At 34.0% G+C, this 22,151-nt stretch overlaps 1 protein-coding gene and 1 long non-coding RNA gene across 3 annotated transcripts; one reads left to right on the forward strand and one right to left on the reverse strand.

Moving 5' to 3' along the window:
- Nucleotides 1-1,700: 1,700 nt before the first annotated feature.
- LOC113099162 (B-cell receptor CD22-like) lies at nucleotides 1,701-12,054 on the forward strand. 2 transcript variants are annotated; one of them, XM_026264247.1, is made up of 17 exons: nucleotides 1,701-1,875; nucleotides 2,441-2,488; nucleotides 2,593-3,012; nucleotides 3,617-3,940; nucleotides 4,038-4,295; nucleotides 4,442-4,708; nucleotides 5,026-5,289; nucleotides 5,392-5,673; nucleotides 5,836-6,099; nucleotides 6,358-6,618; nucleotides 8,492-8,579; nucleotides 8,737-8,845; nucleotides 8,999-9,129; nucleotides 9,201-9,258; nucleotides 9,368-9,474; nucleotides 9,619-9,673; nucleotides 11,472-12,054. In XM_026264247.1, the coding sequence occupies exons 2-17, from the start codon at nucleotides 2,452-2,454 to the stop codon at nucleotides 11,709-11,711; spliced, it is 3,165 nt and encodes a 1,054-aa protein (XP_026120032.1). In that variant the 5' UTR covers nucleotides 1,701-1,875; nucleotides 2,441-2,451; the 3' UTR covers nucleotides 11,712-12,054. The 2 variants fall into 2 exon arrangements, with proteins under 2 accessions (XP_026120032.1, XP_026120031.1); XM_026264246.1 differs by having other exon boundaries at nucleotides 2,444-2,488.
- Nucleotides 12,055-18,334: 6,280 nt separating this feature from the next.
- LOC113099182 (uncharacterized) lies at nucleotides 18,335-22,005 on the reverse strand. The gene is made up of 4 exons (XR_003289315.1): nucleotides 21,814-22,005; nucleotides 19,654-19,799; nucleotides 19,107-19,158; nucleotides 18,335-18,777 (listed from the first exon to the last, which is right to left on the reverse strand). It is a non-coding gene; the product is annotated as an uncharacterized LOC113099182 (long non-coding RNA).
- Between the last annotated feature and the right edge of the window lie 146 nt (nucleotides 22,006-22,151).

Consider the following 22,151-nt stretch of genomic DNA (forward strand, 5'->3'; position numbering starts at 1 on the left):
AAGTGTAGCTAGCAGGTTGGTATATCATATGATACTTATTTACTGCTTGGCCACAAGAAAGAGAGAAGGAAGAGAAAGGATTATTATTATTACGTATTATCGTTCACCATAATTAGTTATGCAGTTCATTCTTCACTCAGTTAATGGTATTTGCTCTCATGTTTTTTTTCCCTTACAAACCCTAATAAATTAGTCAAATACTGAGATTTTAGCTATTTATATTTTACAATTCCATTGTTTTTATTTATTGTTTATTTACTGACAATTAATTATAAAAATTATAATTAAACTTTATTTGTACTACTACTTGTACGCAATGCACATTTTATCAATATTAGGCCTAAAATGTGTTTTAAATGTTGAGATTGATAATATTTAAATGCAGGATATTTAAAGTGTACCTAATGTATACTTAGTGTACCTAATGTATACTAAAGAGCATTAAGAAAATGATATCTTCCAATTTAGCAGACTTTAATATGTAAATCATATGTAAATGTATTTGTAGTATACTTAGCATGAAATAAATTGTGAATTTATGTATTTACATATACACACACACACACACACACACACACACACACACACACACACACACACACACACACACACATATATATATATATATATATAGGTAATACATTTCTGTATATTTATCTTTCACTAGGTAAGGAATCTATTGAAAAAACTTTCTTCCCATCTCTTTCTATACAGTATGAGTGTATACATACACATGCACACAGAAGAAAAACGAATGACTTGGCCTCCTTGTTCACCTGATCTGAACCCCATAGAGAACCTGTGGTCCATCATGAAATGTGAGATTTACAAGGAGGGAAAAACAGTACACCTCTCTGAACAGTGTCTGGGAGGCTGTGGTTGCTGCTGCACGCAATGTTGATGTTGAACAGATCAAAACACTGACAGAATCCTTGGATGGCAGGCTTTTGAGTGTCCTTGCAAAGAAAGGTGGCTATATTGGTCACTGATTTGTTTTTGTTTTGTTTTTGAATGTCAGAAATGTATATTTGTGAATGTTGAGATGTTATATTGGTTTCACTGCTGAAAATAAATAATTGAAATGGGTATATATTTGTTTTTTGTTAAGTTGCCTAATAATTATGCACAGTAATAGTCACCTGCACACACAGATATCCTCCTAAAATAGCTACAACTAAAAACAAACTAAAAACTACTTCCAAAAATATTCAGCTTTGATATTAATGAGTTTTTGGAATCATTGAGAACATGGTTGTTGTTCAATAATAAAATTATTCCTCAAAAATACAACTTGCCTAATAATTCTGCACTCCCTGTATGTGGTCTATGAGGACACAAATGTAAAATTTATAAAATGTATAATGACATGGTTATGATATAGGTATTACAATGAGGAGGTGATTTATGAAGACATTTTTCAGACATTCTGAAGAACAACAGGCAGCGATTTTCACTTGATTGCGCTGCATATATCAGATGATTATTATGGAGACAGCTGAATTTGCAGCTTGACTCACAAACTACAATTCCAGTTCATCCTAATCCTAAATACGTTGCCTAGTGTGAGTACACCTCTGATGTTGCAGCACATTTGGCACCTCCATTAGAGGGGGTTTTATTTTTTGAATCGTTTAAAACAGAACTACCCACTGTAACAGGAAGTGAGCTTCACGCTTAGAAGACAGAATTAACATATATCTTTATCTCTACCAGGAATGTGTGCTTTTGCCTATTTCTTTTATGTCTGAAAGTTGAACTATGCAAATATAACAAGTTAGAAATGCACATGGGTGAAGTTCTGCTTTTGTTTCTCGGTTTGAATGTTTTTAAGACCCCCATCGAGAACAACGGATTCGATTTAGTAAAATATCGAAGGTAAAATATTTCTCTTTCTTTCTTTCTGTCTTATTATTTGTGGTAAACACAATTGGTTGTTGTCAGATTACTATCATCATCATCTGTTAAAACTGTAAAGCTCATGAATGAAATGCACTGTGATTCAGTTAGAGAAAAAAAATGTTTGGCATGTGATCGGGTCATTATAGCGTTTGAGAAACATTTAGGGAGTCATCAGCAAATTCTAATAAACGATTAACTGTTTAAGGAATAAAATAGTCAGTTATTACAGCAGAAAATTATTTAGCTTGATAGAGCAGTAGGCATGATTCATTTGCTGCTGTAATTGCAGGTTGAATAAAATAAGGTAACAAGTTCAATAAAAAAAAAACAATTAGGTGTAATTAACAATTTGGTGTAATTAACAAACTGCATGTTGTCATGCAAAAATGACATTTCTGGCATGCAAGGATGAACAAAAGGAAGGAGAAACAGACTGACTCATTAACAGCTGTGACCACCAAAAAAAAAAAAACATATTCACCCACACACAACGACAAACACCAAATGTGCTGTCAGAGTATAACTGTATTTATTTCATCAGCAGCAGACAAAATGACGGTTCCTGAAGGGATTCCTCTGTTTCTGTTTGGTGTGTATTGTCTCTATTTTATACTGAATGCTGATTTTTTATTTATTGATGGTCCTAATTTACCAATATAAATGAAAGTATCACTGATGTTGTTTTTCCTGCAGTTCTTCTTACCGTCTTCTGCACCGGCTCAAAAGAAACGTTAATAATTGTGCCTGAAAAAGCAGTAGAAATTAAAGAAGGATCATGTGTGACCATCCCCTGTGCTTACAAAAAAGAAAATGACGAAACATATACACTGTTGTGGTTTAAAGATCCAGAATATAATAAAACATTGCAAATGTTTTCTGGGACTATAGTATACAGTAACACAGAAGAACGTCCCCAGTCATCAGATTACTCCAGCAGAGCTGAATACATCACCAATGCAACATCACTGAAGCAGCAAACACAGCAGGATAACAACTGGATAAAATGTGATTTAAGAATCACTGATCTTCAAAAGACAGACAGTGGGAGATACAGGTTTAGAACTATTGGTTTACATAAGTTCATGAGTGATACTCTGACTCTCACAGTTACAGGTGAGCAATGATTATTTTTATTATTTGTTTTTGAATGGGATTCATTTGATGTTGTCCTAAAGGCTGTTTTCACATACATTTTTTTTGCCATCATTTATTTACCCGTTGTGTCTATCCATATTTTTTACATCCATAAAACACGTTTAAAAGAAAATTAATGCTACTCTTTTTTTTTTTTGAAACAATGAACCTTTGATTTAGGTGCTCAAAAAACGACAAATAGCAACAAATAGCAAGTAATAATACAATTTTCAAAAGTTCATATGACCCGACAATATATTTGAAGTTTTCATGACGATGCACTGGTATTCGTGTCTCATAATCAATCACAATGCTCCAACATGAGTAAACGTCTTTTAATCACATAAATAAAACTACAACAGACTAGATCATCATTGATTAATGTACACAAACCAGTCATATGACTTAAGAATATTGTGCAACACAACCTTGATTTGTTTCACTTCTGGGTTCTACTGAATTATAGAAATGTAAGATTATTTCTTATTACAATTTATTATATTAAGATGATAATATAATATAATAATATATTTCTTTGTTCTGGATCACTTGTTCTGACTCAATATTCTTCTCTTGATTCCAGACAATCCTTGTAAGGTGCACATTGAACCATCAGAGCTGATAAATCCACTCCAAGAGTCAGAAGAATTGACTGTTCGCTGTTCCACATCTGGTTTCTGTGATTCTTATCCTGAATGGCTCATCCATACATCAGGACAAAAGCAAGAATGGGTTTCCTCCTTGACAACTCATATGATCGGACTGACTGAAGAGGAAGGAGGAGACAGAAAGGTCACCAAATTAAAGCTCAATGTGACATGGAAAGATGACAACCGGACTCTGTCTTGTCGTCCAGCGAAGAGTGAGGACAGCTGCCAGATCAGAAATATCACACTGTCTGTGGAATGTGAGTGTGTACATCATGTGTTTATGAACATTTACTGTACACAGTCACTGACTGAGCATTATTCACAGCAGCTGTCTTCATCTCTTTTCTTCTCTAGATGCTCCTAAAGACACAAAGGCAACCGTGAGCTCTGAAGATGTAAAGGAGGGAGGTTCAGTCACTCTCTCCTGCAGCAGCGCAGGACGCCCTGATGTCAGCTTCACATGGTTCAGAAACGAGAAAACAGAAAAAGTTCAACAAACGTCTAACTTGACACTAACTAGTGTGAAACCAGAAGACAGTGGAGAATATTACTGTGAAGCTGAAAACAAGCATGGAGCAAAGAAATCAAATAGCATTAAAATTGATGTGAAGTGTGAGTATAATGTTTTATGTGAACAGATAACTTTGAAGAAAGGCATAATATTATGAACTTCAGTGATTAATTTGTTAAAATAATTTAATTTTACTTTCAAATGTATTAAACATGCATTTCTTGTGCCTGTGCACTACATTTTTTAGATGGTCCACAAGGCGTCACAGTTCATCCTCTGGGAAGGGTTACAGATCTCAAAGAGGGAGGCAAACTAGAACTCAAGTGTTCAGTCCAGAACAGTAACCCAACAGTCAATCAGTTTACATGGTACAAAAATTCCCAAGACCTGCATAAAACTGGCGAGACACTCATCATCAGTGAAGTTACTGCAGAGGACAGAGGATCTTACCAGTGCCAGGCTGATAATGGGATAAAAACTGTGAAATCAGATGACCTTAAGGTTTCTGTAATGTGTAAGTATTACATTATTTATAGCACTTTATATTACTTATTGTTCCTTCAACAAACAAATGTGTTAATGGTTTGTTTGCTATATATAATATCAAACTAAAGTTATGATAATAAAAGTTAACATTACTCATTGTAATTTGCAAAACTTCTGCAGAATAAACTAATTAAAATGCTGAAATGCTTTAAATGGAAACGCATGTTAGAGGATAAATCTCTTCACATAAATAAGTTACAATAATATATTCTTACCAAAACGTGTTAATATTATATTTTACTGAGTGTGATGCTCTTCTAAATGTTTGTTTTTCTGTTCTCACAGATTCACCAAGAAACATCAAAATCGAGGGCTCTGCCTCTGTAAAAGTGGGCACTCCACTGACTTTGACGTGCTCAGCTGATGCTAACCCTCCGTCACTCATGTACACATGGAAGCACAAACCTGGACTGTCTTCTTTCCCGTTATCAATAAAAACTGGACAGTTAAATATTAAGAATGTGACCATTCAACATGCAGGGCAGTACACATGTGATGTTACCAACACTATTGGCACAAGATCACACGCCATTACAGTTGGTGTGCTTTGTAAGTCTGTTTCGCTCTAAAATCTATATCTTAACTAATCAAAGTTGATGATTTCATGAATAGCCAAATATTTTTTGTCACTTTTTCTTTTGAACTCTTCAGATCCTCCATCTAATCTCAGTTTGATCATGAAGGAGGAAGTGAGAGAGTTTGAAGTGATCTCCATTATCTGCTCGGTTCAAAGCTTTCCTGACTCACAGCTCACAGTGACAGGACCTCGGGGTGATCTGAGATCTGTTCAGAAGAATCGAGTGAACAGCAATGCATCTGCAAACATGTTCACTCTATACTTCAATGTCTCTGAGTCAGATGCAGGGATGTACACATGCAAAGCAAGAAATTCACAAGGAAATTCAGAAACTAAACGAGAGCTAATTGTGTTGCGTAAGTAAGGATCAAAATTGAAATATGTGCAATTATTTAAAAGACATTTGAAGGACTTTTGAGGGGTATGAGATGTTTTAATTTCCTTGAAAGCGACCAAACTGATTAATAGGATTACTTCAACTAAATAATTTGGATCTTTTATATATCATGTGTGTATAGATGCACCTAAAAATGTGAGTGTAAGCTCTAAAGGAGAACAGAAATCTGGGAGTGAGCTGACCCTTACATGTGAGGCTCACTCCAAACCTGCTCCATCCTCATATGAGTGGAAGAAACGCTTTAATGGGGGAATAAACACTGTCGGACATGAACAGGAACTACAATTTACCTCTCTGAAAGTCACTGATTCTGGTCAGTACGTCTGTATTGCTCATAATTCCATTGGAAAAACAGAATCCACATCTGTAGAGATCAAGGTCAAGTGTGAGTACTCTTTTCTTCTAGTTAGGACATGCTTTTTGAGGCAAAAAATTTCTTCATTTTTGGAATTTGAGTTTTGTGGCAGATATAAGATTGTCCAAAGTAGTCAAATGAATGAGTTTGTCAAGATAGCTAGGTAATATTGCATAGTCCAAAAATATGTTGTTGTCCACAGCTGTCATTTATAACAAAGCACATAATCAATGCTTTCCATCTAAATAACATTATGAGTATTCATGTCTGTTTGCCCGTTTTCTATAGATGCTCCAAACATGAATATTGTCCATAACATGACAACTTTAACTCAGTGGAATTGGGAGATTCCAGTCCGTCTGACCTGCAGTGCAGATGCGTATCCTGCCGTCACGGAGTACAAATGGTACAGAGAGGAGGATAACACCACGGTAGTATCACACCAGCAGAACTTCACTGTTTGGCAAAAGAGCCCAGGAATGTATTACTGTACAGCAGCCAATGCTATCGGAAAATCACAATCCAAAAGCATCAAGTTATTTATCAGCAGTGAGTATGAAATAACACCTCATAAAAATTTATTAACCAAATTACTCAAATTGGAATAAAATGTTAGCTGCATTTAGCTCTTCTAGAACTTCTTCCGCCAGACTTTAACCACTTCAACTGTCTCTTTGTTGTAACCATGATGACCAAGTGATTTATTTACCTAATATTTTAATTGACCTAATCTTTCAGGGTGTAGGATATTTTTCAGCGTATCATTCTATTAAACCTTAATGAAAACCTTTATGAAAGCATAAAAATACCACTAGGTTTATACACTTAAGAAACATGGCAAGCTCACATACTCGTTTCTCTGAAAAAACGATATGGAGCAAAAAATATATCTCAATATATTTTGCTATATCTCGATATACGATATATGTCTCGATATCTTTACAGGAAAGATAACCCTATAAACTACCCCCCCCCACACAAAACAAATATGCCAAATATCACGTTTAGGGCCCTATGAAATGTTTTATGTTTTTCTTCACCAAATGTTTTATTGTTAGCTAATTATGTGTTTTAGCATGTGTAATTATTTAGATGCATAAAACAACTTAATTTGTAAAAAAAAAATCTTAATATAGCCTTATGTGAAGTGTTTTTCCCCTCTGAAACTCTGTGCATTTACATTTTTCTGGTTATCAAATGAAGGCATAAAACATTCATTTAATTTATCTTTTAATTATTTAAATGTCGTGTGATTATTCCTTAAATTATGTTCGTTTCATTTTAATAGTAGTAATAGGCTAAGTACATTCTGCTGGACAATAGTAATAGATTTCTGGCAAATACTTTTAATTTGACGGGTTTACCGTTACAGTTCTGTGTATGTGATACTACAGTCTATGATGTGATATATGACGATAGTTTTACTCAAATCAAACGGTCAGATGCTCATGAAGTGACTCTCAGTGCAGTTCTGGAGATGTTGTTCATGTGTTTACATTCTCATTTAGTGAGACGACAGACGCTGATATCACCGCAAGCGTCACGCATGCTTCCGTGTGTGTAATAAAACGAAGAAGCGCTACTGTGCCATTCATTAACACAGACACGCAGAACATGCAGGATTCATATTTAAATAGACTTTTCTGGCTTAATATTTGTAGATATTAGTCCAGATCACGATTTTATTTGAGAGCAATGACCTACTTTTGATTAATTCATTCAAAATTTAACAAATTCCGTGACATTCCACGTTAAACTGTAAATTCGTGATTATGACTGGATTCCACGATTCCGTCCGCATTTTCTACATTACGGAAATCATAGGGCCCTACAGTAGACATCTGCCTGCTGTTCGCCCGATGCCTTAAAACCGAAGTATCTCCATATAATGGAGCCAGTTCTCCTTTTTTTTGAGACTAGTTCTGTAGCGTCCGGGCTGCTTGCGGACATTGCCATGTTCAATGAGACAACACGCGAGGGGAACAAAATCAAGGAGGCGGGGGGCAAGCACAGCACAGAGAAGATTCAGAAGAATCAGAATTAAATATAAACAATATATCGATATATACGATATGTCAAAATCCATATCATGTTTAAAAAAATATATAGATATATTTTAAATAGAGATATCGCCCACCCCTACTTCTCATCCATCTAAAAAACTCTATGAACAGAGGCATATTGAAACATTGATAAATCAATTCATAAAATTACAGTTGGATAAGGCGTGAGTGTCCAGTGGGCAGCAGAAACAACTTTCTCCAATATTGTGATTTTTGGACTGCAATACTTCTATCAACCACTAGCTGTTAATATAGCATACTGTCTTTTTTTTTATTATTATAAAATGGATGTTTAAAACCAAATGCTTCGACATATTGTACTTCTTGGTTAACTGGGTTCATTCATGAATTTCATTTAGGTAACTCTCTCACGGTGTTCTACCAGATCTTCTTACCCATCATTCTCCTGTTGATTCTCATTGTTGTGGCCATCTTTCTGATACGCAGGTGCATTCATCTTTCTTCTTCCAAAAGTTATTTAAGTGAAGAAATATCACTAAATAAGCCTGTATCATTTATTAGTTCATCTGTATATTAGTAGTTCTATTAGGAATTGAGTTTGAAGTTGGCAGTTATTCCAGTTATTGTGCTTGTTATTTTACAGGACTATCATCAAGGCAAGATCAAATCAGCAAAGTGGAGCAGATAATCCATTGTGCTTTTTTCCAGCATTCCTGTCACGCTCTTCAACAGTGACAAGCTTACTTTTATTGGTTATTTTACTTCTGTTTGTTTCGCAATTGTTTCGCAATTTCGCAATACTTACAGTATACTGAAATCACCTTAATATGAATTTTTTTAAACAATTAAATATTTGTTTTCTCAAGAGATAAATCCTGTTTTGTTTGGAATATTTAAACAATTAGGGATCACGTAATAATACCCAGGAAAATCTGTCTGCGGAGGACATTCCTGATCCAGGTTACGGAAGGGTTGGTCAATCACGTCCAACACCCCATTCCCAAGATCCTGCACAAGTCCGAGACCTTGATCCAAGGTAATAGCTTGCAGAATTAGAGAGACATCAGCTTTGTGCAATGAAATTAAATAACCTGTTTTTCTCTTAAGGCCAAAATCTAATATCCACACGGTGTATGCTGCTATTAAACTGCCACAAATGAAACTGGTGAGAGAATGTTGTTGTTGGTTTTTTTGGAACAGGTCATTGAAACCTCAATATCACGTTATGTGATGTTTTTGTGATGTTTTTTTCTCTCTCTCTCTCTCTCTATCAGGGAAAACAGTCCCCCAAACAAGAAAAAACTGGATATATGGACAATGACGCAGCTACCCTAAACTATGTCACTCTTGATTTCAAGGGACAAAATGAGCCAGGAAAAAGGTAAAGCGAATAGGGAAAATGAAAATCAGTCAAACATCAGTTAAAGCTTTATACTTATTATGAAATCAGGGTAAAATGTCAATTTTACATGCTCATTTATATATATGACTAAAGATGCTTTAAAATGTTTGGTTGTGATTTTAGAGTACCTGACAGTTCATCAGTCTACGCTGTGGTGTCAAAGAATAAGCAGACAACGGTAAGCCTTCTCCGGAATACGTCAGAATATTCAAAGTAACAGTGGAGTTTGTGGCCGTCTAGCGGTTGAAAAATAAAACTTTGTGAATGAAACGCAATCAAAACACAGGTTCAAGAGATACAGTTGTCTAGTTATACAGCTGAAAACGTTTAAAATGAAGAAAAGACGCAGCTACTGTACGTTAATTGTTAATTTGGTGACATATGTTTATACTTCACGCAATCCATCCTTGAAAATGAATTCCAACACAGCACCCATAGCCTAATGAAATGACTCTTTTTTGTTATTATCTATGAGTCAAATAAAATATCTTACCTGTACCACGAAATAATCATCTCTGGTTGGTTTTAAATCGATTCCAATCTCGGGAGTTCTCATCACCAAATGTCATTCCGGGTTTTATTAGGGACCTTCCCTAATTTTTAGGGAATTCGCTTTTTCCCTTTTTGCCTTCTCTGCTCTCTTCGAGTTCCTTTGAATTTAAAACTGCTGATTTCGATCGCTTTCACGGTCCATGATCAATATTTCTCGCTCGTTGTGACAATATGTTCCAACTTTATGTTGCCCCCACACCATAAACATGCCAGATTATCCAGAACTAATTATCTCTGTTTACGGATATGACGAGACAAACGTGAATTGATTAGGTATGCGATTTGCCGCGAAATCGGACCCGACAGGTCTAAAATATATAATTTATGGGCTACTGCTCATTATATTATTACTGTAGTATTTCATGGTTAAAAAAAAAAAAAACACGATTTGAGCACATTTGGGAATGAAACATTCGTCATTAGAAATGTTTATTAATCTGTTGTGTCACATAATCCTTCATAAATCATTCTAATATGCTGATTTGCTGCTCAAGAAACATTTCTCATTATTATAAATGTTAGAAACAGTTTTGTTGCTTAATATTTTTGTGGAAACAATGATACCGCTCAAACATTTGTATAAGATTTTAAAAAGAAAGAGAGGAATTATTAATTGTATTCATTATGCATGAAAGTGGCAAAAAGTGAGTGAAGACATTTAAAGTGATTTCTATTGATTAAATGCATTAACACATTTAATTAATATATTTGATGAATGCAAATAAATGCTGTACATTAAACTTTATATTTATCAAAAAATCCTATAAAATAAAGTGCAGAATCAATTCCACACAAAATATGAAGCAGCATTTTTTTGTAAATTGATAATAATAAGAAATGTTTCTTGAGAGTCAAATAAATTGTAAAGATTTCTAAAAGATTGTGTGACACAGGAAACTTGACAATTATACTCTGCATCACAACATTACATTTTATGATATATTAAAATGTAAAACTTGATGAGCAGAAGATAGTTATTTCAAAATCATTAATAATTGTAATTATTCCAAAATTTTGCCAAGTACTTTAATAATAATAATAATTCTATATACTTTACTATAATATTATAGTACTTTATTAGAATATATTATTATATTGTTCTCATGATTATTTAATGCTGCTTTTTAATTTTTTTTTTTTTTGGGGGGGGGGGCTGTATTACAACATAAGATATATCTTTTAATGTGCTAAAATATATATTTTTAACAATGAGTGGCTTGTAGGCATGGTAAGATTATCCTTTTTTTTTTTTTTTTTTGGTCTCTTGCTGATCACGTGCCTGATTCAGAATAGTTGTATTCTATTACCATATATCTTCAGAACAACAATAAATTGTTCACAATAAGGACAAACAAGAAATTATATGGAGCACATTTACATACAACAACTGTATATTGAGGACATTTGTTTTATTATTTTCCTAGAATTCCCCAACAGAAAATCCAGATTATGAGAATGTTTCTTCTGCATGTGTGCCAAAGCTTCCATTCACAAATATGGACTGGGATTCTGATACCAGTGAAGAAGATGAGGTAAATTACTCCACTGTGTCTTGTTCTGCCAAGCCTGCTGCTAATCAACCCAAACATAACCAGAAGAGCCGCCATAGCAGTTCAAGCTCTGATGAAGAAGACAGAACTGTATATTCAGCCATAAAAGCATAAACACAAGGAGTGTCCAACTTAAGTATTAATACCAAGTGTTTTATTCTTAATTTGTATTATACTTATAGTTTTATTCTATATAGTGTTATTTTCAAGTGAAAATATATAAATAATGGGAGTGTTATTATGTATCATATATCAATGTACCATATATTTGTGTGATCAATTCTTGAATTTTTTTTCTTTACTACTTTGTGAAATGCAGCAATATAGCTTTGTAATTTCATTACAAATGTGTATTTGCCACTATTATAAAAAGCAATTGCTTTTTACCGAATTGTTGGAACTGCCAAGCTGAGAGCATTTGATTGATTTCATACAACAGTGAATTAAATAAAAAATAAAAAAATAAAATAAAAACAGTCTCCTAGGCTAAGTGATTTCAGGAAGTAATTGTATCACACGTTTGTCATAACATGAGAAGCAAATAATTGTTCACAAATAAAATAATTTAATATAGAATAATAATTTTATTACATAAGTTAATATTATATAAGAATAATAATTAAAAATATTACTGAATAATTTTTAATATTGAGGTACAAAAGTAGTAGACAAATGTTTACCAATCAGCTTTATATATATCTATGTATGTATGTATGTGTGTGTGTGTGTGTGTGTATGAGAGAGATTCAGAACAATACTTCAGAGCAGTTGTTTGCTCAACCAACTTGCCCAAAAGATAGGAAATTCCAAAGATAAATGCATATTGTATAAAAGTATCTTAAGTATTGCATTGTAACAAGTATTGCATATTGTAACAATATTAATGATGAGACATGGATGAGACAAAATTAGAATAAATTACTCATATTGCTACAGGCACGGCCCCATAATTTTTTCTCTACCGGTGCCAAGGGGGGCTAGACCAATGGCAGTGCTTAGAAAATAAATGATATTGATGACGTCAGAGTTACTTCATAATTTTTTTTTTATTTTTTTTTACCGTGCCGTCCTCACTTCACATTCACAATAATATAATATAGCAGATGGCGTGTTTTCAGATTATTATTTTTTTTCCTACTGCAGCGTAAAAACAATTATTAATGAAAAAAAAAAAGCCACTATTTCTGAAAAAGCAAATTAAGTGTACGTAGGGGCCTGAAGTGGTCATGGAAAGTTTTGGGAGGATTCCCAGTAAGCAGCTCGACAAACGTTGTTCAGGACACGGAAATCACAAGTCTCTGTAGTTCATTTTCACTAAAACACATAGAAATATGTTCAAGCCGTGCTCGTACAGACGAAATCCCTATTTGTATCAGGGTGTAATTTGAAAAAGCTTTGTCCGGGTCCACCTTCAAATTCAGATAACCTCATTTGGTGGATCCTCCCCACCATTGAAAGATGTTCGTGTCAGGGTTATTAGTTTTACATTTTTAACCCTTTCATGCATGGTGTCCACAGTTTTGGACAGAAATACTGATGCTGGGCTGCTGTGGCCTTTCTATAATTCACAAAAATATTCAAATTATTACATCATATCACCTTGATAACTACAATGGCTTCAAAATGAATTTGGAAAATTTCTGAATTGCATTAGATAAAAAGTGGCATCTGCAAACAAATATAGTAATAGAGGTTTTCTCAGAATCAACTTCTCTTTTCTGAGCCACTTTTTAAATAGTTTTAACCAACTGGTCATGAGGTCTTTTTTTGTTTATGTGCGTGTATGAAGTCAGTTCCTCTCATTTCCTGTCATGGCAAAATAAGCAAGGGCTGCACAATAATGGTTAAATCTATATTCCCAATTATTTTGCACAAAATTGTCAATAAACATATATTAATTTTTGAAATTAAAAAAATGATTGCACTTTCACACAAGCATGTGTCTGAGCTTTATTACATTTCAACAATCCTGAGATTTTGCTTGCAGATTTAGTTTCAGTTTGCATTTAGTTTGCATTTTATGTTAAAAACTACTTTGTGTATTATCATGGTCAATTAAAAGTATTTTGGGGAAGAAAGCTATTTTGATGATCTGTTGGGAAATGTGTTGAATGTGACTGACACGTGGTGTTTCTTCTCTGGCAAATTCATTTAAAAGCCTAAATGTAAGCCTAAAACAAGCAGTGTTGGTTGCTGTAGAGGACTGTCTATGACTGCAATGGAAAGTGAGCAGTTATGAAATGATACTGATGTCATTAACACCTACCACGCATTTTGGTCTATTAATGTGTGGAACAAATGCAAATTAGTTATGGGTGATAGATGGATTAATATATAAATCGAGGTGCTAAACTGGATGGGAAATTTGTAATGTCATATTTATTTATACTTATGTTCTCACAAACATGCTGGGAAGTGTTGATAAATGGCAGCAGAGACAACAACATTAATAAAATCAATACAGGCTACAGACTCAGACTATGTTTCTGATAGTATGCAATATACTGTATGTATTTATTTTGAGCATGAAAGTAAAAAAAATAAATAAAAATAATATATATATATATATATATATATATATATATATATATATATATATATATATATATATATATATATATATATAATTTAATTACACATTGAGATCATCCATGTGGGCATAATCAGCCTCATAATGATAATACTTAATGTTATATATCAAGAAAAAATAGGGACTCAGAGGTGTCAATAACTTATTAGCATTTTAAACCACAACATCTAAATAGGCCTATGTTTTCCACAGTTTAATAAAGTAATGCTAGAAATAAATAAAACACTTACTAAGTAGGATTTTGCTTTGCTGAGGTGCATGGTGGAAAAAAACAATTTTATTTTTTAAACATTTTAATACATGCTGCGCTTGCCCATGTTGTTGTAAACAGCCTCATAATCAACCTTAATGTAAAAAAATAACACAGAGGTCAGACAACAACTTATTCCAGAATATTGAATGTTTTCCACATTTTAATGAAATGATTGTAAAAATAATAATGCACTCACTGAGTATGATTAACCCTAAAATCACATTTACAGTATATCTGCATTTATCATGGCAGCTGTTAAGTTAAAGGGGTCATATGATTCTATTTTCAAAGATCATTGTTTTGTGTATTTGGTGTAATAAAATATATTTATGTTTTAATGTTTCTTTGCGTTTAAGTTTGGTCAAAATTGTGTAAATATTTTCAAATAGAGATTTAAGGGAGAATCCATTAACGGCATTTTCGGCAGATTTCAGTCAGCCGAAGAGACTGAGCTTTATAACTTTGCAGATCTTATACATGCCCAATTAGCTACATAACACACTAAAGAAAAAGGAATCTTGAAGTAGCATCATAATTTGTATTTTGTTTATCATTCTGTTTACTGAATATTATTATTTTGCTGTATACAACATTGTTTAATTAATTTAGACATTTGTGGTTCAAATATTCTGTACCTCTTTGGTTGGCACCATAAAACGCTTGGATAAAGGCATGTTTCCTGACACAATGCAAATATTGTTTGACCTGTAAAGAGAGAAGGTTTATCGATGAGTGGTGTGTAGAAGAAAGAATGAGTGAAACTGTGAATTTTACTTCAGTATGCAAAAACATTTGTCAAATGTGTCAGCTGTCACGATCATTAGCTGGAGTGCCCACAAACTTTAGTAGAAGGCACTCCACTCAGTACCATTCCACCCATCAACCACCAGATGTCACCATATCATCACTTGGACACTAGCACCCGAACTACATCTCCCATGAGTCTCTGCATCATAATCACCTTGCCACACCTGCACCTCATTCAGCAGCCAACTTCATTGCCACACCTGCACCTCATTTACACACATATAAGCAGCACTCCTACACAGCCACATTGTGAAGTCTTGTTTAGCCAGTCTGACATTTCAGAGCATTTTTCCTTGTGTTTGTTCCTTCTGTACCTGACCTTTGGATTGTTTATACCTACTCTGATTCTCTGCTGCCTGCCCCGACATCTGCTTGTTTCTGTTATCGATTCTGGTTATCCCTAACGTACCTGATGCCGTTACTGATCATTGCCTGTTTGACCATTCTCATAATTAAAGTTCTGCATATGGATCCGAACGTCTCTGTCTCATTACATCAGCCGATATCAAAATGATGGCCTGTCACAGTCAATAACTGAATCAATGTTCACTTGTATATTTAAATATTAATGTTACTTATCAAGTTTTTTTTTTTTTTTTTTTTTTTAGAAATATGTAATGGAATTCTAATGTATTCTTACTATTAAGAAAAAAATAGTATTCACTTGTATTCTGCTGTTATATTTGCACATGTTCTGTCGGATTGGTGCCTGCAAAAAAGGAAAAGGAAAAAAAAATTGATTGATTGTATTATATATTGTAATATATTAATTAAAATTCATTACTGATACTAAAATGTTCATGTTTAATAATTCCTGAATAATCATGTTCATAAAGAAATAAGCTATTTTGTGTAGGATTGTTACATGTGTCGTCATTGCGCTGCAGACATCCACCTAAACGGTTTAAATATATCGCTTATCTTGCCCCAAAAGACCGTGAACACTGCACATAACATCTGAAGTAAACATTAATTCACATTCACATAACATAAAAACTAATCCCCTTTGACTGATTTGCTTCACATCTGGTGATTTGAGGTCATTGTTTTAGCTGTGACTTCTGGTGGCTTCACTGCCTGATGGCAGTTTAGAACGTGTTGAGCGATCCAGGGGCCTTTGCTATTTCTCAGCCATTTCACTTAAAATGGGCCTTACATCAGTATGGGAGTCCACCTGTGCTCAAAAAAAAAAAAAAAAAAATCTAATCATTGTTCTCTATTTTTTATTTCATTGCTCTCAAGGACAGGTCATCACACTGTCTAAGAGCTGAGGGGCTAAGAGAGGAACACTGTTTTTGTCCATGATTGTTAAAATAGTTCTGTTTAAAAAGATAGATAGAAAGTGCCGCCTCTGAATTGGAAAGGTTGCCTCTGCACATATCATACATGAAGCTAAAACATTACTGACGTTGTACATGTAAAACAACAGATATAGTAATGTTTCCTCCAGTAAAATATGCAATATATTTCAACTTCTTCCCATGGTCTTCTTTTGCACCCAGAAAAGTTATGTTAAAGTAGGTGATCCGATCTAAACCTAAAAGTGTTTTGTTCCCCGTTTTGACCTGCATGTTCTCATAGTTCCATGTGATGGTTGGATTCTCGTTACAAATTAAGTTCTTTGTGATGCCCTCTGTGACATCTGCCATTTCAGGCTCAATCATTATTTTATAATGAACACCTGAAATTGAACTGAAAACTTGTAATAGGTCCAACTGTTTAAGGTGAACTTATAACTAACATAACACAAAGCATTTCATATTAGTTTACTCACATTTTGACATTTTGACTTCTTCAGTTGTCACTGTTATGCCACCATAATGTGTTACTGAACAATGAATAGTCACGCTTTCTGCCTTTAAGACACCTGTGCGTGTCAGAGTTCTTTTCCACAGGCCGTTTTTAATATGTTCATCCTTTGTTTGATCAGTTCCTTCTACACCGCTCAGAGTGATTGCTGGTTTTCTGTATGGACACGTGTGGAAAGTTGAACATTCTACCGTGATGGCGTCACCCATCTTTTCACCTCCATAAATACTGATGCTGGGCTCCTGTGACTTTTCTATAATTCACAAAAACATTAAAATTGTTACATAATATCATACAGTGGCTCCAAAACGTGTTTGGAAAATGTCTGAATGGCATTAGATAAAAAAGTGTCCTTTTCCAAAATTTTCTTCCCTTTGTTGAGCCACTTTTTAAATTGTTTCAACTAACTGGTCATGGCGTAATTTTTTGAAGTCAGTTCCTCTCATGTCATGTCATGGTAAAATAAGCAAGGGCTGAACAATAATGGTTAAATCAATATTTCCAATTATTTTGCTAAAAAAATACAATAACAATTATTAGTCATGATTATAGTCATTTAAGAAATTTAGAAATACATAAACATTACATAAACGTGTCTGAGCTTTAATACTTTTCAACAATGCTGAGGTTGAGTGTGGCACCAGGTGTCTTCAATATTGAACCTTTTCACAATATTCAAATTTTCTGAGATACTGAATTTGGGATTTTCTTTAGTTGTCAGTTATAATCATCAAAATTAAAAGAATAAACATTTGAAATATACCTGTGTGTAATGAATGAATATAATATACAAGATTCACTTTTTGAATGGAATTAGTGAAATAAATCAACTTTTTAATGATATTGTAATTATATGACCAGCACCTGTTTCAGCAAACAGCAAAAATGACAGTATGGAAAGAAAAAAACTGACTAGCTGTAGCTTTACACTGAGCAAGATATTGCAGTGGATATCAAACTCCAATTTGCCAGTGCTCGCCATTGTTTTTAGATAAAGACAAAAAAAGAAATAATTATTAAAATGTGGTTTATCAGGATCTATTGCATTGCCTTTTTTTTGAGGTTATTTAAAAACATTGTCCAAATAAAGTCAATATGGCTACAAAATATTACACTTTTTTTGTTTAAATAAGACAAAGATAATTGGAGTATGCTTTTAAAATGAAAAACAATTTTAGTTTTTCTACTTCAAAATGCTTTCAATATTTGACTTGCCATTTCTTTGTAATTGCTTGTGAAATTTACTAGCAATTTCTGAGAGATAATTTTGTCTGCACCCTTTTATTCAATACATTTGGACTATCACATATTACAGGAATATTATTACAACAGTATTTACTTACTATCGACAAAAATTGTAGACGTGACATCATAAAATGCGTAGGTGCGCCATCCAACATTTTTAGGGTCAATCCATGCATATATTTTCTCTCCATGGTGGGACTGTTCCAGTGTGGTAATCAGCAGACTGCATTCACCTGATTCTCTCTATAAATCAGTTTTACCATTGAATTTATCAATTACATTGTTTACATAAAAAGGATCGTAAACTAAAGGATAACCTTTAGAGACCCACTGATACCACACAACTCTACTTGGGTCTTTGGGCGGGTCTGATGTGTAGCTGAAAGAACATGGTATGACCAGACGGGAACCTCTGAGACCGTGAATTTCCTTTGGCATTGTCACTTCCCATCCCAAAGCATCATAAATCAGAACACCTATGGGACAAAAGTTAAATAACATTAATGGCTGAGTGGAAGATTAATCAGTTTTGAATAGTTAATTTGTTGTGAATTAATCTCAGTATCAATTATTAATGATTTTATCGATTAGTTGTTTCAGTTGTTGTGGAATCACCACCCATCAAGGTGAAGTGCAGTTGATGTTGAACCTTTGATACATGTAAACCAGTTGTAGGAGACCTCCAAAACAATTAGTATTATAATAGGGGCAGTTTACAAAATCAGTGACAGTTATCATGATGTATACCCTTCTCAGTTGCATCCACTATAGGTACAATAGAAGTGAGGAAAACAGATTATTTTACCTTGTAAAAGCAATTGAAAAAGCAGAAGTCCAATCATGTTCCTGGGTTTGCCCTTGAAATAAAAGTTGAAAAAAAAACTAAAAAAACTATTGTTTAACAAATAATAATAATAATAATAATAATAATAATAATAATAATAAAAATAATAACGTTTTAATGCAAAGTGAAAATAATTTAAATCAGCAGAAATGCCACCCCATAGGGACTTTCTAAATCTTTTTGCTCTCAATGGAGTTCTCACCACTAGATCAAGAAAAACATTTATTAAACTCAATAAACTTCTCTTAAGACAGAGGATTCCAATCCTGGTCTTTCCCAAACATTTCCCAAAGGCATTGTTTGCCAACTATTGTAACAAGTTCAGTCATAACTGGCATAGTTCAGAGATTTGGCTAAAACCAAATAGTTCCAATAAACATTTGCAAACAAAATTGCAAACTTACATGGTTAGAAGTACATCTATTGAGCCGTGGTTAGAAGCATATAGTTTCTTGTTGAAATGTGGACTTAAATTGATCATGCTTTTGGGCACAATCAGTGAGCTTACATTAAGTATCATGTACAGCTTGTATTCCATATTGAGAGTGAGGAGTCACGTGCCGATTTGGGAGGGGTCTGAGCCGGTCGGCCATGATGGAAGGACACGCTATCGGTTGCCAGGGGCAACGCCTTCAGAACTTGACTGAGGCGTGACTAAACAAAAGGAAGAAAGTAAAGCAATACAAAAAGATAAGGTGAAAGAAAGGGGACCTTACAGGAACAAGCTCACACCACGCGCACAACAGCGGTATTTGCAGAAGCTCTCAGGCATCAAAAATATCGACCCATACGAGCTCCCTGAAGCGGCACAGAGACCTGGACCATTTACCTCCATGAACATATAGACATTGTGAATTATCTTGTTTAAGGTGTAAGTCACTTTGCATTCACACTTTAATGGCTTTAATCTAACCAGCACATTTACATCTTGCAATCACACATTTAACTACCCTAGCTAACCCAGAACTGTTTTGTCCACTTTGCAGCCCCCAACACAAAACCTGGTACAATATGTGTCATTGGGCTAAAATCAAATTATAGCTAAACATACACAGCTTTAGCCTACATCAAAACATGTTGGAAATGTTTGTGTACATTGAACATCTTGTTACAATCTAGTCTGTACGAAACAGTCGTAGTTAATTAAGTTACTTTGTCATATTGGTCAAGAAGTGTCTGCTAAAAGCAATGTAATTACAACACGCTAAAACGCACGTGAATAAACTTACTTTATTCACAATGTATATGTGCGTGGAGGTAAATGGTCCAGGTCTCTGTGCTACTCCGCTGCAGGGAGCTTGTATGGGGCGATAGTACGCTGTTTTGCACTTGGTGTAACCTAAAATAACTGTATTCCACTGTTCCTATGTGTTCCATTCCATATGTATCGTGTGAGGTACTGGAGCAGTTTTTAACGCAGCAGTAACTTTCAGGCATGGTAAAACAGTGCAGAATTGCGAGAACCTCCTCTACTACCGAGTTAAAAACACATGTAAACAATCATGTTTCGCCACTGGTGTCCTGCCAACATGGCGGAGACTGTGATATCGAGGGGAGGGGCTCTGTGCTATGACGACAACTCCTCTTTCTTAATAGGGTGACCATATGCGCCGTTCCTACGCCGATAATGGCCCGCCACTAAAAATAAGTAATTCTTATATCTTAACAGCAACATGTCAGAGAAATGTACAACAAATACTGCTTAAAGTGATTTAAAAAATGAACCACTTTCTTTTGTTTGATATTGATAATGTGACATTATTGTGATTTTGAATACTTTTTTTTTTTGAAGAAGTTATTATTCTACTACTTAAGCATTTTAAGGACAGTCCAATTTTATTAAACCAACGTGGTGCCCCCTGGTTTTTCAAAATAAATAAATATATATATATATATATATATATATATATATATATATATATATATATATATATATAACTAATGAAAATACAAATTTTAAGAAAAGTGTTGATTGCTGTAGTAAATGAAGAGCTGCTCATGTCACATCACATTTTTAAATCAATCACACAATGTTCTGTTGAGTATGAACACATTGGCCAATCGTGAGTTTTTGCATGCTAAATCAATCTCACAAATTTTCTCATCATAAGCAACGAAACGAAGATCTTGGAATTACGTAACATTAATTAAAAGTAAAGCATAATATTTTGTAACTCAGAATGTATTCATTGAGTTGTGATCACTTTAAATACAAATTCAGTTGAATTTAAATATTTCCAGACATGATATTAGATATTGTCTAAACAGGCTGGTTAACGATGTTTGTAGTTTATAGCATTACACTAACATTACGCTACTTTTAGCCTTACCCTGCAGTTGGTTCTCACACTGCCTATGGGTAGATATTTAATTCTTCCTTGCTTAATTGATAATTTAATTTAAACAAACCCCAAAATAAAAACATGACGTGCTGTAAACGTGCTGCGTTTGCTATTACATTGAATTTTTTGGAGAAGTATATCTATTTATTTTTGAAGGACTCCCCCAAGAGCTTTGACACAATTTGAACAATGCTGATAATATATCTATTAGGCTACACTATGTTAAATATAAAATATCTATATCTATATAAGTCGCTTTGGATAAAAAAGCGTCAGATAACACACACACATAGGCTACTATTTTTATGATACGAAAAGTCCAATACCTTGATATACTTGGCTTGCGGGTTGACGTTGAACTTTTGACAGATATTCAGCCGAGAAAAACGTAAATATATCCTTAGTGGATGAGTACAACTGTATAAAAATGCCTTATTTCTACAGTATTCATACGCAGAACTGAATACTGATTGTAGCTTGTTTGTTTTAATCCGCCTCAATATGTTGCAACCATAAAGCAGAGAGGAGCAGCAGAGAGTGACGCGCTAGCGCTTAGGGACCATCTACAAAATACGTCGAAGGAGGTAATGGTTGCCCATCGGATTTTTATTTATTTACTTATTCATTTATTCTTTTTTTTCAGCTAAAAAACAAGAGCAAATTG

The sequence above is a fragment of the Carassius auratus genome, unplaced genomic scaffold (assembly GCF_003368295.1).
Source record: "Carassius auratus strain Wakin unplaced genomic scaffold, ASM336829v1 scaf_tig00216878, whole genome shotgun sequence".
NCBI classification, from domain to species: Eukaryota; Metazoa; Chordata; class Actinopteri; order Cypriniformes; family Cyprinidae; genus Carassius; species Carassius auratus.